General features: G+C 42.9%; 2 protein-coding genes across 2 annotated transcripts in view; both read left to right on the forward strand.

Annotated features, from left to right (window-relative positions):
* Positions 1-15,522, forward strand: part of NOSTRIN (nitric oxide synthase trafficking) — a 100,261-nt gene that overhangs the window by 42,820 nt on the left and 41,919 nt on the right. The gene's annotated exons all lie outside the window — the stretch shown is intronic.
* On the forward strand, positions 7,914-13,274 carry LOC136378675 (17S U2 SnRNP complex component HTATSF1-like). Its single transcript, XM_066345821.1, is given in 8 exon segments — positions 7,914-7,917; positions 9,959-10,522; positions 10,525-10,576; positions 10,578-11,451; positions 12,121-12,373; positions 12,376-12,580; positions 12,786-12,843; positions 13,065-13,274. Coding segments are annotated over 8 exon segments (2,220 nt in total).

Raw genomic sequence — 15,522 nt, forward strand, 5'->3', positions numbered from 1 at the left:
AATTCTGTTGGGAAAGTTCAGTTAGGTCTCTTCTGATTCCTCAGGCTGAGGCTCACCCCCTCCTGGGGCCACTATTTTTCCTGATCTATATGCCATTGTTGTGCTCTTCACACTGAGGGCAATTACTGGTTGATGTATCTGTCTCCCCTGCGAGGGTGGGCTGTGTCTTACTCACCTTTGTATGCTGAGCTCTCACGCCTGGCCTTTTGACTTCTTCAGTAAATGTCCTATGAATGATTTGAAGAGTTGTTCTAATCACCCATCCATCTAATGGATGGAAGAAAAGTCACCATTTTCTTTTTCATTGGAAGAAGAAAAGTCATCTTCGTTTAACACTAGATGTGATCATGTGTCAAGCTGTTCTCTGTGCTGAAAAGAGCACCCTTATCTCAGTCAAGAAGTTATAAAAATTTCTGCCTAAAACTAGAGAGCCCAAGGACTGAATCGAGCCACAAAGACAGAGGCCATTTTTTTATGCCTAGGCAGGTCTGTTGTAAGTAACTCTAAAGGGACCTTCAGACTAGATCATTCATTCTTTTTAAGGTAACCCATTTCAAATGTAAATGATTGCATGTGCACAGCACCACAGCAGGTAAGAACAAAGACAAGTGGGCCAACTGCGTCCTGCACTAGTAGGTCAAGAACAAAGGAGAACATCCCCTTTGTCAGGACCAAAGAAAGACACAGGGGAGCTCAACCGGGCTCTTATGAAGAAAGTCAAAAAGAAAAAAATTTAAATTAAATTAGAAGTCACTTCTATCTTAATAGCCAAGTTGCTTTGATTAGTCTGAAAAGAAATTATTTAAAATAAGACCAATTAACTGTTATACAAATTCAACCCATTGCCTGAGTTAGAAAGCATTTCCCTCCTGCAGATAGGAGAATCTGTACACATTATTATGCATGTGATTTGGGGTGCAGTCATCTGGACCTTGATTATTTGGTGTCCCCGCGTTCAAAATTAGTGCCTGGTAGGAAGCTGTAAAGAAGAAGGCAGGTGATAAATTATGCCTGGCAATCAGACTCAGCAATGAACTGACTGAACAAATTTGGGGGAATCATTACTCCAAAACTGCCTTGCCATGTCACGCTGCATCTTCACCCTGTCACAGCTATATCCACTGTACATGGCATCAGAACATTCTTTCTTACCTGTGTCTCTACTGAAATTGCTTTCTAGGGCTCCTATCTGTCCCAGACCTATTCAGGTACAAATCCCTTCACCCACATATTCCAGAGAAGCAAAAAAGCTCCAATGAAGGAGAAACACTTGGGTAGCTAAACATATCTGCTTTCATAGTTTTACTTCCTTACAGAAGATAGAATTTGAACATGTAAAGATACTACTGGCTAACAAAATTATGTGCCCATCTCTCAGATAAAAGCTGCATAGCATAAATACAAAAAGAGGATCTAGTGTTTTACCCAGACCAAAAATTAACCTTGATATTAGTTTATGCAATAAATACCTTCCTGAGCATTTTATTAAGCTTACCTTGTACAGCTAACTATTAATTTCCCCTTAATCGAGATGCTTTTTGATTTTCTTTACATTCAGTCCTAATAAATGTGCACTTGGTACTGTCTCCTCATACTTGAGCTTTAAACTCTCCTCCTTTTGCCCAGCTATTTAATCTTGCAGTTAACCTAAAAGATGTTCATCCACATTAAGAGTTGGTATTTTTGGCCTGACCAGGCGGTGGCGCAGTGGATAGAGCATCGGACTGGGACGCAGAAGACCCAGGTTCGAGACCCTGAGGTCGCCGGCTTGAACGCAGGCTCATCTAGTTTGAGCATAGCTCACCAGCTTGAGCCCAAGGTCGCTGGCTTGAGCAAGGGGTTACTCGGTCTACTGTAGCCCCCTGGTCAAGGCACATATGAGAAAGCAATCAATGAACAACTAAGGTGCTGCAACGAAGAATTGATGCTTCTCATCTCTCTTCCTGTCGGTTTGTCCCTATCTGTCCCTCTCTCTGTCTGTCTCTGTCACCAAAAAAAAAAAAAAAGTTGGTAGTTTTGGAGAACTACATTTTTTTTTTAAATTTTAGAGAGGAGACAGAGAGAAGGGGGGAGGAGCAGGAAGCACCAAGTCCCATATGTGCCTTGACTAGGCAAGTGCAGGGTTTCAAACCAGCAACCTCAGTGTTCTGGGTCAATGCTTTATTCCACTGCACCACCACAGGTCAGGCAGAACTACATATTTTTTGAGGGATATAAGCTCTATTACTATGAATATGGCACATTAAGGCTTTTTTTAATTAAAAGATTTTATTTATTCATTTTAGAGAAGGGGGATGGGGGGAGAAAGAAAGGGGAGGAGCAGGAAGCATCAACTCCCATACATATGTGCCTTGACTGGGCAAGCCCAGGGTTTCGAACCGGCAACCTCAGCATTCCAGGTCAATGCTTTATCCACTGCGCCACCACAGGTCAGGCAGCACATTATGGCTTTTTAAAGGATATTCCTACATGTCAGCTAAAAAGGATATATGTCACTTCACTTGCCAGGGTTGGCTCATTTCCTTCCCATGGGAAGTGATTCTTTTTTTTTTTTTTTACAGGGACAGAGAGAGAGTCAGATAGAGGGACAGACAGACAGGAATGGAGAGAGACAAGAAGTATCAATCATCAGTTTTTCGTTGCGACACCGTAGTTGTCCATTGATTGCCTTCTCATATGTGCCATGACCGCGGGCCTTCAGCAGACTGAGTAACCCCCCGCTCAAGCCAGTGACCTTGGGTCCATGCTAGTGAGCTTTTTTGCTCAAGCCAGGTGAGCCCACACTCAAGCTGGCTATCCTGGGGTCTCGAACCTGGGTCCTTCCGCATCCCAGTCTGATGCTCTATCCACTGCGCCACCGCCTGGTCAGGCCCATGGGAAGTGATTCTGAAGTGACCTCTTCCTATGGTATTTGAACTGAGTTGACATAATAACCATATCAAAAGGATAAATGGTCACAATTGTTAGACTTGCCTTTACTGTCCCCATTCTGTGGATTCAGTAATTATTTCCCTAGATATACGAACCATAAAAAGCTGAGAATTAGAAGTGGAACCTTGAAGATGTGACTGAATTGGAGGGAAAAAAAAAAAAAAAAAAAAAATATATATATATATATATATATATATATATATATGCTTCTTCCCACCTACTATCCAGGCATGAGTGTTGGGCTCTGGGCTTCTTTTCCTATAAATAAATGGATTTACTACATATGAGCCAATTACACTTTTCCCTTGTATTAGAGGGCTACCTGGAACACTGGTACTCTTTAAAAGAAACTATCCTGCTACTTAAAGTATAGACAAATAAAACAGTACTCTTGGAAAACATAGGAGGCATTTCTGCTAAGGGTTATGACATAGAAAATCAAAAAGGCACATCCAGTGGCCAACTTTATGAAATGTATGGGGTTTCTTTGAATTAAGGATACCTCCCACATAAAACATGTTCAGTGAATATTGTAGCTTGAATGAATAAATAAATGAAAAATAGTGAAGGGTGTATTTTCTTACCATTACAACCACATTACAACAAGGTCTTGACTGAATTTGGAATGTGGCCCTGCAGAACCGTTTTGTATTAGTGCGTGGCTACCAGAGACAGCGTCACAAGTCAAGCTGCAAGTTCAGAGAATGTTTCATTTCCAAGCTCAGCTGCCTTCATGCATTTGTTCTGACTGCTGGTGATAGAAAAGTATAGTCGTTATTGAAACATCATTTTTCCTGGAAAGTCTGCAATTTGTGGTCATGCTTAGCTTCTTTGATCGAATTAGTTGATTCAGTCTCCTTTTTTTGTAGGAGACTCAGATTTACCCAGTCACGCAGCAGCTCTTAAGATGCCTCATGCCAGCATCGTCAGGGTCACTTTAATGCAATTACAAATTGGATTTTAAAAGACAAAGGCACATTTCCAGAAACTATTTATGACTATTTGGTTTCCTGCACCTTCACAGCAATGTTTAAGCAGGCTTTGTTGGGAAAAATCAATTGTTTCTTTGTAAGGAAACTTTTAAGGTCAGGTCTTCAGCTGGCAAGTACCCCTGCTCTAGACAGAAAAACAAAAATGGAAGGAAGGAAGGAAGGGAGCGAGGGAGGGAGGGAGGGAGGGAGGGAGGGAGGGAGGAAATAAGGAAATAAATAAGGAAATAAGGGAAAAGAAAAGACAAAAAAATAAAACCCAAAGAAGTGTAGTTGGTCATTATTCCATCTATGATTCATTGCAGATGTTATCAATAAAAAGAATAAATAATTAAAATAAAATCTTTGGTAAATCCTCACCTTTCCTACTCTTTCCATAGCCTGGCTGATCTTAACTCCCAGAGGGTCAGCTCCTTTTTTGCGTATTGATGACTCCCACATATATTTTATTAGACAATATGTCTTATCTGTACTTTAAACCATATACCCAACAGTCTGTTTTGGACATTTTCACCTGAGCGTCCCATGGAGCCACAAAGTCAGCTTATCTGAAACAAAGTCAATCAGGCTTTCTCCAAAGCTGCTACTCCTAGATTTTTTTTTCCCATGGTGACTAGGACCACTGCCCGCCCAATCAAGCCCAGTACCTGGGAGCCACCATGATCCCTTTTTCTATCTCAACTTATGACCAGGTCATCATATTTCTCTCTTCTAAACACCTCTTACATCTTTTAGCTTTCCTTTCATTTCATTGCCTCTGCCATTGTTCTGGCAAAAATCTCTTAACCCATTCTTTTGTCTAAGGGCACTGACTTGCAGCTGTGCATTTTGTACACTGAGCAAAGGCACCTGGCTGAAGGCCTGGGTGAAGGCAGAAGTGGAAACCCCTCAACCCTCAAGTCTTGCACCCTGGCTCAGAGCTGTGTCCCTTCACAGGATCTTTTTTTACTATTCCAAGCAAAGTTGCCTCAACTAGGGAGCTGGGTAGGACCCTATCTCTGTCTCTCTCTCATCTTCCAATTTGTAGCCTTGACCCTATCTAAGACTCTTCAAAGACTCCCATCACCTTCAGTATAAAGTTCAGCCCTCATAGTATTTTTTTAAATGTGTGAAAGAGAAACAGACAGACAAGGACAAACAGGAAGGGAGAGAGATGAGAAGCATCAACTCATAGTTGCAAGCATTTAAGTTGTTCATTGATTGCTTGACGAGGGGGCTCCAGCTGAGCCAGTGACCCCTTGTTCAAGCCAGCGACCTTTGGGCTCGAGCCAGCAACCATGGGGTCATGGTTTTGATCCCATCTTAAGACTAGCAACCCTGTGCTCAAGTTGATGAGCCTGCGTTCAAGCTGGGTGAGCCTGCGCTCAAGCCAGTGACCTCGGGGTTTCAAATTTGGGTCTGTGATGTCCCAGGTTGACATTCTAGCCACTGCACACCACCTGGTCAGGCAGCCCTCATAGTATTTTATAAAAGAGACCATCTCCCCATGACCCATGTTCCTCTCCATCTTACTGAACCACTTGCAGTCACCCACAATGGGTCCCTGCCACACCTGTCACCCACTCTTACCCCTTATCATGGGACCCCACATTTGTGCAGGCTATATCCTCTGCCTTGTAGACACTTCTTCGCCATCAGTGCCAGGCTCTAGTCAATGCCTTCTGTAAGATTCAGTCATCTATCTGTACGGGGCTTTCCTTGACTCCAGTCCCCAGTCTCAAAAAAGCTCCTCACAGCTATTACTGCCCTGCACTGTTATTCTCTGTTCATTTGTCTATTTCCTCCACTAGAGGCTGAATTCCTAGAGGGTCTTTCTAACCCATGCAACTAGCATAGAGCCTGGCACAGAGCAGGTGTGCAGTAGATGCTCACTGAGTGAAGAAAGGCATTAATGTATGAGTGACTCAGTACCTTCAGGCACTCATAACCTTTAAGTTCAAATTAAGTTATTTCTGAAGAGGAAGAAATAAGTGTGTGTCAAAGAAATTTACATATATAGAATGTAATATTGTCTTGAACAAAAGCTGGGAAAGTATAATAATATAATAAAGGAAGAGCCTGACCTGTGGTGGCGCAGTAGATAAAGTGTCGACCTGAAACGCTGAGGTCCCCAATTTGAAACTCTGGACTTGCCCGGTCAAGACACATATGGGAGTTGATGCTTCCTGTACCTATCCCTTTCTCTCTCTCTCTCTCTCTCTCTCTCTCTCTCTCTCTCTCTCTCTCTTTCCCCCCCCTCGAAAATAAATTAAAATAAAATCTTTAAAAAAAATCAGAGAAGAGACCATTTATCCAGTGCAATCTATAGATCAACCACTGTGTTAGATGTCTCTCATTTTTAGTCTTTTTTACTTTAATTCTCGCAATCCAATGCAGTACAAACACACTCTCATTCACTCCTAATTCACAACTGGGGAAGTGGATGACATGATACATTTTGATTTTTTCCCAGCCCAACCCAGGCTCTGGGAAAGCACATCTTCCAAGTTCAGGGCACTGCTGTGAAAGTCCTGAATTCTCAGGGATACTGGTCCAGTTCCCTTCACAGAGTTTTAGGGTCCTTTGTGGATAGGGACATCAGCTTTCAAATTTGGTAACATACCAGTCTTTGGGCTTGTTGGGCAGATAAAATATATTATGCTTACTTTGTTAAAGATGGCGCTGCCCACGTGGAAGCCCGTCGCCCAGGTGATGGTATTGGTTGCCCTTCTTACTTGGGATGGACGTGATTAATGTGTGTTGGGGGTGGGCTGTGGGCAGGCAGGAGCCTTGCAGCCTAGGGCTTGGTTTTGAGACTAAGCATTTCCCACCCTTTTTGATATGGGGTGGTGCACTCTCATGAGGACCCCCATTATGCCTCAGATGAGTGACTTTGTATCAGAGACTTCCTTGTTTGTATATTGGATTAAAGGTTTTGGTTTCTACACTATAAAATGGGGGCAGGCCAGGAGCTTGCTCTCTCTTGGTTCTTGAGATTAGTATTAGAGAGGAGAGAGAGAAAGGCCATGTGGAGGAGGCCAGGAGAAGCAGCCAAGATGGTGGAGTGCTGAGGGAGAAGCCAGTTTGTGCAGAGTTTGTGTAGAGAGAAGGAGATGGGAAACAGAGGTGAATAAGGCTAGTGAACTAGAAACCTTTGATTGTAGGAAACTCGAATAAGTCAGTAGCTTTGTGAACACTGAATGAGTGAGTTTTGGAGACTAGTGTGTGTTTTTACTTGCCCACTGGGTGCAAGCTAGGATTAAAGCTACTGGCCCACCAGTTTTTGGCTCCTTTGTTTCATTACTGTCTGTCCGAATCTAATGCGAACCTGCATGGGCTGGGCTGCTGTGATGGTGGCCCTGGCTACTGGCCTTATAGGGGCTCTCAGGGGACATTTTAGGGGGTGAGATGGTTAAATGGGCAAGGCTCAGCCCCTTCCTCCCACTCTCACTTAATTAGAACATAGAGTTTTACAATATAATGGGTTCTGTATAAAATTTTGTTTTCTAGGTAAAATGTTTTGCAAACTCCCCTTCTTGTCCTTTTTACCCGATTTCCTCCACAACACTTCCCCTAAACCCTGTTATAAACTCACCCCATTCAGAAATTAGCAGACACAGAGAGTCTGAAGTTCTAGAGCTACCACAGCTGTCCACTCCCTGGGCAGTTGCTCAGTGGGACCCTCAGACTGGACCCCTACAAAGGGTGTTGTCCTGGTCTCATCCTCTCATTTCACCTTCTTTTATACTGTTTTCAGGAACCAGAATTGAGGCGGGCAGTAATGCTGATGTGGGTTTTGTGGGCTAGCCAGAGAACCCAGCCACTCAAATAGCAGAGCTTGCACGTAAAAATGCCTTTTAAATTGCTACTAACCAGCTTTTAAATATAGCCCTTTTGCAAGATGAGCTTGTGATTGTCTTTCTAAAGGTTAACTGATAAAACTTGGGTAGAAAATGTCAGCATACTTGGTCCCCAACCAAAAAGTTGTTGTTAGTGGAAATTAGGAGACCAGAGATGGGTATGATATTACAAACAAAGATTTTCAGATTACTAAAATTCCTTCTTAATTCATAATGAAGGGAGGGCTCTCTGTTGGGTAAACAAGTGTGTTTGGTTTGCTCCTTGTATTTTACATTGGCCCAGGGCAGCGCCGTGTGTGTGTGTCTGTGTGTGTGTGTGTGTGTGTGTGTGTGTGTGTGTGTGTGTGTGTTCTGTGAAAGGTTGTGGTGCTTGCCCTCAGGGCAGCAGATTGCAAATTGAGGATTGCCTTCCTGCTTGGGAGGGGCCATTGTTTGCTATTGTTTGCTGGAGGGGTTTTCCCCCCAGTTGGTTTTGCTGAAGAGGAGAGAGAGAGAGAGAGAGAGAGAGAGAGAGAGAGAGAGAGGAAGAGAGAGAGAAAGAGAGGAAGAGAGAGAGAAGAGAGGAAGAGAGAGAGGAAGAGAGAGAAAGAGAGAGAGAAAGAGGAAGAGAGAGAAAGAGAGGAAGAGAGGAAGAGAGAGAGAGAGCACACACAAGAGTGCTGAGGGGCTTGGGAGATTTGGGCTTGGCCTGTTTGGCTGGGGAGTGCTGTTTTGTTTGTGGGGGCCTGTGAGTTCGGGTGAGTCTGGAGAGAGAAAGGGAGAAAGGGAAACCATCTTCCCTGCCTGTTTGCTCATCCTTCCACCATTACGAGACTTTAATAAATGGAATGGCCCACCATTTTCTGGCTCCACTGTTCCTTTACCGTCTGCCCAAATCCAGTGAGAACCTGCATGGCCATGGCAGTGGCCACTGGCTTACAGCTCTCTCATTTACTGTTTTTAAGCTTGAAAGAGCCTTAGTTCCATTTTATATATGTATTTTTAAATTTTATTTTGCAATTGATATTCAATATTGTTTATTTACAATATTTTACAGTTTAGTTGACATTCAATATTATTTTACATTAGTTTTCAGAGTATATCATAGTAGTTAGACAATCATATACTTTGCAAAATGATCCCCTTGATATTTCAAGTACCCACTTGACATCATACATGGTTAACGCAATACTGTTGACTATGTTCTCTATGCTTTATTTTACATTTCATGACTGCTTTGTAACTACCAATCTGTAGCTTCTAATTCCTTCACCTTTATAACCCAACCCCTCAACCCCCTCCCCTGGCAACCATCAATTTTTTTTGGGGGGGAGGGTTGTTTATTTTATTTAGAGAGAGATAAAGAGAGACAGAGAGGAAGGGAGAGAGATGAGGAGCATCAACTCATAGTTGCAGCACTTCAGTTGTTCATTGATTGCTGCTTATATGTGCTTTGACTGGGGGGGCTTCAACCAAGCCAGTGGACCCTTGCTCAAGCCAGCGACCTTGGGCTTCAAGCCAGTGACCATGGGGTCATGTCTATGATCCCACATTCAAACCAGCAACCTCACACTCAAGCTGGTGAGCCAGTGCTCAGGCCAGATAACACTGCACTCAAGCCGGCAATCTCTGGTTTTGAACCTGGGACCTCAGTGTCCCAGGTTGATGCTCTGTCCACTGCGCCACCACCTGGTTAGGCATATTTATTTTCTGTATCTATGAGTCTGTTTCTGTTTTGTTTGTTCATTTATTTTGTTCTTTATAGTCCATGTATAAGTAAAATCATATGATCTTTGTTGGTCTCTGTAAACCAGTAGCGGCGGCCACCATCACAGCCGCCTAGCTCTTGCAGGTTCACATTTAATTCAGACAGACGGTAAAGAAACTGCAGAGCAAAAACTAGTGGGCCATTTTCCTTTATTCTTTACACTCAGCAAGTGAGTAAAAACACACAGCAGGAAACACTACCCTTTCCATTTGGGGCTCCCAAAGCCACTGATTCATCTGAGTTTTCCTAGAATCAAAGGCTTTCGGCATCAGTCTGAACAGGCTTCGGTTCCCAAGTTACTTCCGGACGTTGCCTTGGGAGCTACAGTCGCCTCAGACCCTGTAGGAGGTGGCGGTGGCACGCCCTGGATTCCGCGGCAGCGCTAAGGCCCAGCGGAACGAGTCAGTCTTGTCTTGGCCTCCCGGCTCTGCTGGACGGTCCCCGCGGCTGAGTCGGCACTGTGAGCGGCAACAGCTTGGATGCGAACGAGGACTTTGATGAGCAGTTGCGAATGCAAGAATTGTACAGAGACACCAAGGACGGAGACACCCAGAAAGATCCTGGTAAAGAAACCGATTCTTTTGGGCAGCCGCCAGATGACACCCCCTATGAGTGAGACCTGGACAAGAAGGCTTGGTTCCCCAAGATCACTGAAGATTTTATTGCTACATATCAGGCCAATTATGGCTTTTCTAATGATGGTGCGTCCAGCTCTACCACAGATGTACAAGATGTTAATGCTAGACCTGATGAGGAATCTCCACAAAGAAACCCCCCTGAACCCACTGATTCCAAAAAGAGGGGAAAAAAGAGAAAGCCTGAATCAGGATGGTTTCATGTTGATGAAGACAGAAATACAAATGTATATGTGTCTGATTTGCCTCCAGACATTACAGTGGATGAATTTATAGAGCTCGTGTCCAAGTTTGGCATTATTATGAGAGATCCTCAAACAGAAGAATTTAAGGTCAAGCTTTACAAAAATAATCAAGGAAATCTTAAAGAAGATGGGCTTTGCTTTACTTGAAGAGGGAATCTGTGGACCTTGCATTAAAACTTTTGGATGAAGATGAAATTACATGTGGAGGTGGCAAAGTTTCAACTGAAGGGGACACATGATGCCTCTAGGAAGAAGAAGAAGTGCAAGGACTACAAGAAAAAGCTGTCTCTGCAAGAAAAGCAGTTGGATTGGAGACCTGAGAGAAGGAATGGGCCATCCCAAATGCGCCATGAGCGAGTTGTCATCATCAAAAATATGTTTCATCCTATGGATTTTGAGGATGATCTGTTGGTGCTGAATGAGATCAGAGAAGATCTTCGAGTCGAGTGTTCCAAGTTCAGCCAAATTAAGAAGCTTCTTCTCTTTGATAGAAACCCAGATGGTGTGGCCTCTGTGTCCTTCCGGGATTCAGAGGAAGCTGATTATTGTATTCAGACCCTTGATCGACGGTGGTTTGGTGGCCGTCAGATCACTGCCCAAATGTGGGATGGAACTACAGATTACCAGGTGGAGGAGACCACAAGAGAAAGGGAGGAAAGGCTGAAAGGATGGGAGGCTTTCCTCAATGCTCCTGAGGCCGGCAAAGGTCTTCAGCATTCAGAGTCTCTCTGTGCTTCAGAAAGGGCAGGGCCCTGCAGAGTAACGCATTTTTCAGAGCACCCTAGCACATCTAAAGTGAATGCTCAAGAAGCCACAGCTGAAATGATATTTGAAGAACCTATAGATGAAATGAAGTTGGAAAAAACAGAAGATGGGGGAGGATTTGAAGAAGATGCTAAAGTAAGTGGCTCCAAAAAAGAGGCGGAAGAAGGCTGCCTTGAAAGAAAGTCTGAGGAAAGCTGGCTCAAAAGAGAGCATGAAAAGCACCTTGCAAGTGAGTCTGGGGAAGGCAGTCCCAAAGAAGAGTTTGAAGAGGGTAGTCCTAAAACAGAGTCTAAAGCAGGGGTCCCCAAACTTTTTACACAGTCCAGTTCACAGTCCCTCAGACCGATGGAGGGCCGGACTATAAAAAAAACTGTGAACAAATTCCTATGCACGCTGCACATATCTTATTTTAAAGTAAAAAAACAAAACGAGAACAAATACAATATTTAAAATAAAGAACAAGTAAATTTAAATCAACAAACTGTCCAGTATTTCAATAGGAACTATGCTCCTCTCACTGACCACCAATGAAAGAGGTGCCCCTTCCGGGTGTGCGGCGGGGGCCAGATAAATGGCCTCAGGGGGCCGCATGCAGCCCGCGGGCCGTAGTTTGGGGACCCCTGGCAGGGGTCCTCAAGCTTTTTATACAGGGGGCCAGTTCACAGTCCCTCAGACTGATGGAGGGCCGGACTATAAAAAAAAACTATGAACAAATCCCTATACACACTGCACATATCTTATTTTAAAGTAAAAAAACAAAACGGGAACAAATACAATATTTAAAATAAAGAACAAGTAAATTTAAATCAACAAACTGACCAGTATTTCAATGGGAACTATGCTCCTCTCACTGACCACCAATGAAAGAGGTGCCCCTTCTGGAAGTGCAGCAGGGGCCGGATAAATGGCCTCAGGGGGCCGCATGCAGCCCGCGGGCCGTAGTTTGGGGACCCCTTGTCTAAAGTGAAGGGACCGGGAAGAGAATCTAAAAAGAGGCGACTCAAAACTGATTTTGAAGAGAATGGCCTTGAACAGGAGTCTGGAGAAGAGAACAGCCCCCCAAAGGAGCGTGAAGATAAGTCGGAAAGAGAATCTGAAGAAGACTGCTCTGCAAAGCTGTTTGAAGATGGGTTGGAAAAAGAATTGGAAGGAAATGGTCTTAAAAAAGAGTTTGATGAGAATGGCTCTGACGAGGATTTTAAGGAAAACAATCTCAGAAAAGAGAAGAAAATGACTCTGAAAAATCAGAATTTGAAGATAACAGCTCTGAAAGAGCTTTTGATGAGGAAGGCTCTGAGAGAGAGTTTAACGATGAATCAGATGGAAAGGAAAGAGAGGAAGATACATATGAAAAAGTTTCTGATGATGAGTCTGACGAAAAAGAGAAGGAAGAAGATGCAGATGAAAAGGGGCTTGAAGATGCTGATGAAAGGGAGGACACCTGGAAATGCTGAGGTCGCCGGTTCAAAACCCTGGGCTTGCCTGGTCAAGGCACATATGGGAGTTGATGCTTCCAGCTCCTCCCCCCTCTCTCTCTGTCTCTCTCTCTGTCTCTCCCTCTCCTCTCTAAAATGAATAAATTAAAAAAGAAAAAAAAAAAAAAAAAGAAAGGGAGGACAAAGATGATGCAGATGAAAGGTGTTTGAATATTCAGATGAAAAAGAAGTAGATGCAAAAGAGGATGAAGAAGGGGCCTGACCTGTGGTGGCGCAGTGGATAAAGCGTCGACCTGGAACGCTGAGGTCGCTGGTTCAAAACCCTGGGCTTGCCTGGTCAAGGCACATATGGGAGTTGATGCTTCCTGCTCCTCCCTCCCCCTTCTCTCTCTCTCTCACTCTCTCTCACTCCCTCTCACTCACTCTCTCTCCTCTCTAAAAATTAATAAAAGAAAAAAAAAAGAAAGAAAAAAAGAGGATGAAGAAGGTATAGATGAAAACGTGTTCGAAGAGGATGATTCCAATGAGAAGGTATTTGATGAAGAATCCTGTGAGAAGTTGTTGGATGATTCTAATGAGAAAGGGACTGTGGTTGGTTTGGGGAAAATTCGGGAAGAAGGACGGCTGTCCACAGGCAGCAGCTTCATCACTAGTCGTGATGGTGATGATGATAATAATGATATTTAATCCTTCAAACTTATTTTTGAGGAAAATTCATCTGTCTACATTTTGCCTATGTTCCAGGGTAATTATTAGTAGTGTTACATGATCACGTGCATAGTGGTAGGACACTCAGATTAATGCATTGACATTTTCATTGTTACTGTACTTAATATTTTAAATATGTTAATTGGCTATTCAGTTAAAACTTCATAGTATAATGCAAGTAAACTGGATACTTGTCTTTTGTCAGATTTGTTACATGTATGCAGAATATTTTTAAAATATTCTAATTGAAGTTTGTGATACTCAAAAATAAACTTGTAAAAAAACCAAAAAGAAAAAGAAAAGGCTTTCACCTCATCATTCCGCCATTTGGGCTGCCTTCTCCATGTGGCCTTTCTGCCCTGCTACACCATGGGCTCTTCCTCTCTACAAGAACGTGATCACTCTCCTCAAATGGCCTCCTAGCTCTTCCTTTTAAAACTTTTCTTGCGAAAGTCCCTCCCCAACACACATTAGTATAACCAAGCCCCTTCCCAAGCAAGAAAGGTAATTAGCTGTATCAGGTGAGAGCATCACCATGTGAGAGCAGCGGCCATCTTAACAGAGTGAGCAAAATACAACTTATCTGCCTGACAGTCTCTGTCTGACCTATTTCTTTCAGCATAATACCCTCTAGGCCCATTCATACTCTCGCAAATGGTAAGATTTCATTTTTTATGGCTAAATAATATTCCATTGTTTATATGTACCACAGCTTTTTTATCCACTCATTTATTTTTTTAAGACTTTGTTCATTTTAGAGATGGAAGGGCGGGGAGGAGGAGCAGGAAGTATCACTCTGATATGTGCCTTGACCAGGCAAGCCCAGGGTTCTGAACTGGTGACCTCAGCGTTCCAGGTTGACACTTTATCCACTGCATCACCTCAAGTCAGGCTATCTACATACCTGTTGATAGGCACTTGGGTTGCTTTCATATCTTGGTTATTATAAATAATATTGCAATGAACATAGTGATACATATCTCTTTTAATTAATTTCTTGAAGACAGAAGGATGAGCTACAGTTTATGTTTGAATGTTTGTTTCTTTGTTCTTACCACTTTAAAAAATATTAACTTTATTAGGGCAAGACACTAAAATTGATTGCATGGTTACTTACATTCTTATAATTTACTTTGTGCTTTACTGAAAGTATTGAATCTGATGCCACATATTTCCCATCTCTCTTTTCTTTCAAAAGTATAATTTAGTTTAAATTCTAAGACAAATGTTGGTCTTTGGCTTATTGGTTGGTCTTCATTTATTAGTGAAAATTTATTAACCTCCCTCTCCATGAGGAGAGGAAATCTGAACATAAATGGATGAAATGTCAGTGCATGCTATTTCTCTGCTTTTGGATCTTGAAAATTTACTTGGATATTTTGCAATTGAATTGCCCATCAACAGGTATGTACATCATCAATTTCACATGCACCAAGATAACTGCTTAGAGAAGGAATCTCAATTCCTACTAGGTAGCTATAGAGCTAGAACATTAAGCACAGTGTTCTTACAAGCATGTTTCTGACTTTTAATAAGGGAATGAAAATTCTAGGTTTCAATCTGAGATTAGCTCAGCCTGCCTTGACTCCCTTTGCATATGTGGTGACTTTTAGGAGGGAGACCATGATAAAGGGCTGAGCAGCTGTGGGGGCAGGGAGAGTGTGTGTGGAGGGGACCGCGCACTGCCATCTCTGCCTTGGGAAAACACCGAAATCAGTTCATTCCTGTTGAGAAAGAATTCTGAAAGGATATATGGACACACTGTTCTATTAGACTATAAGCACAGACAAGCCACATGGCATTGTCTATTTAATTTACAAACAGCTGGCTTATAAAAGTAACAATTCTTTCTATGTTAGCCAGTGGAATGAAACTTCTTAAAACTATTTTCTCCAGGGGGAAATTTAGCCATTAACCTCTGTTAAGTTAAAGATCATTTAGGGCCAGAGGCCTGGGTAGCTTTCATCTGCAGGCAAAATCACCAGAAAGACAGCCCAGCCACAGTGTCCTCCTCCTTGTATGCCCAAACCCATCCTCCCAACCCTAGTTCATTTCCTTCTGACTTGTGAAGCGATCGTGTTATAAAGTAGTGTACTTTATTCTGCAGGTTACATCGAGACACCATGGCAGGTTACAGGAGAAATTTTAGGAGAAGCTTTATTAATTAGCTGGCTAGCTACATGGGGCACAATCCCAAATCATCTAGGGCTGTTGGGCAGATAAAATG

Source organism: Saccopteryx leptura, chromosome 7 (assembly GCF_036850995.1).
Source record: "Saccopteryx leptura isolate mSacLep1 chromosome 7, mSacLep1_pri_phased_curated, whole genome shotgun sequence".
In the NCBI taxonomy this organism is placed as follows: domain Eukaryota; kingdom Metazoa; phylum Chordata; class Mammalia; order Chiroptera; family Emballonuridae; genus Saccopteryx; species Saccopteryx leptura.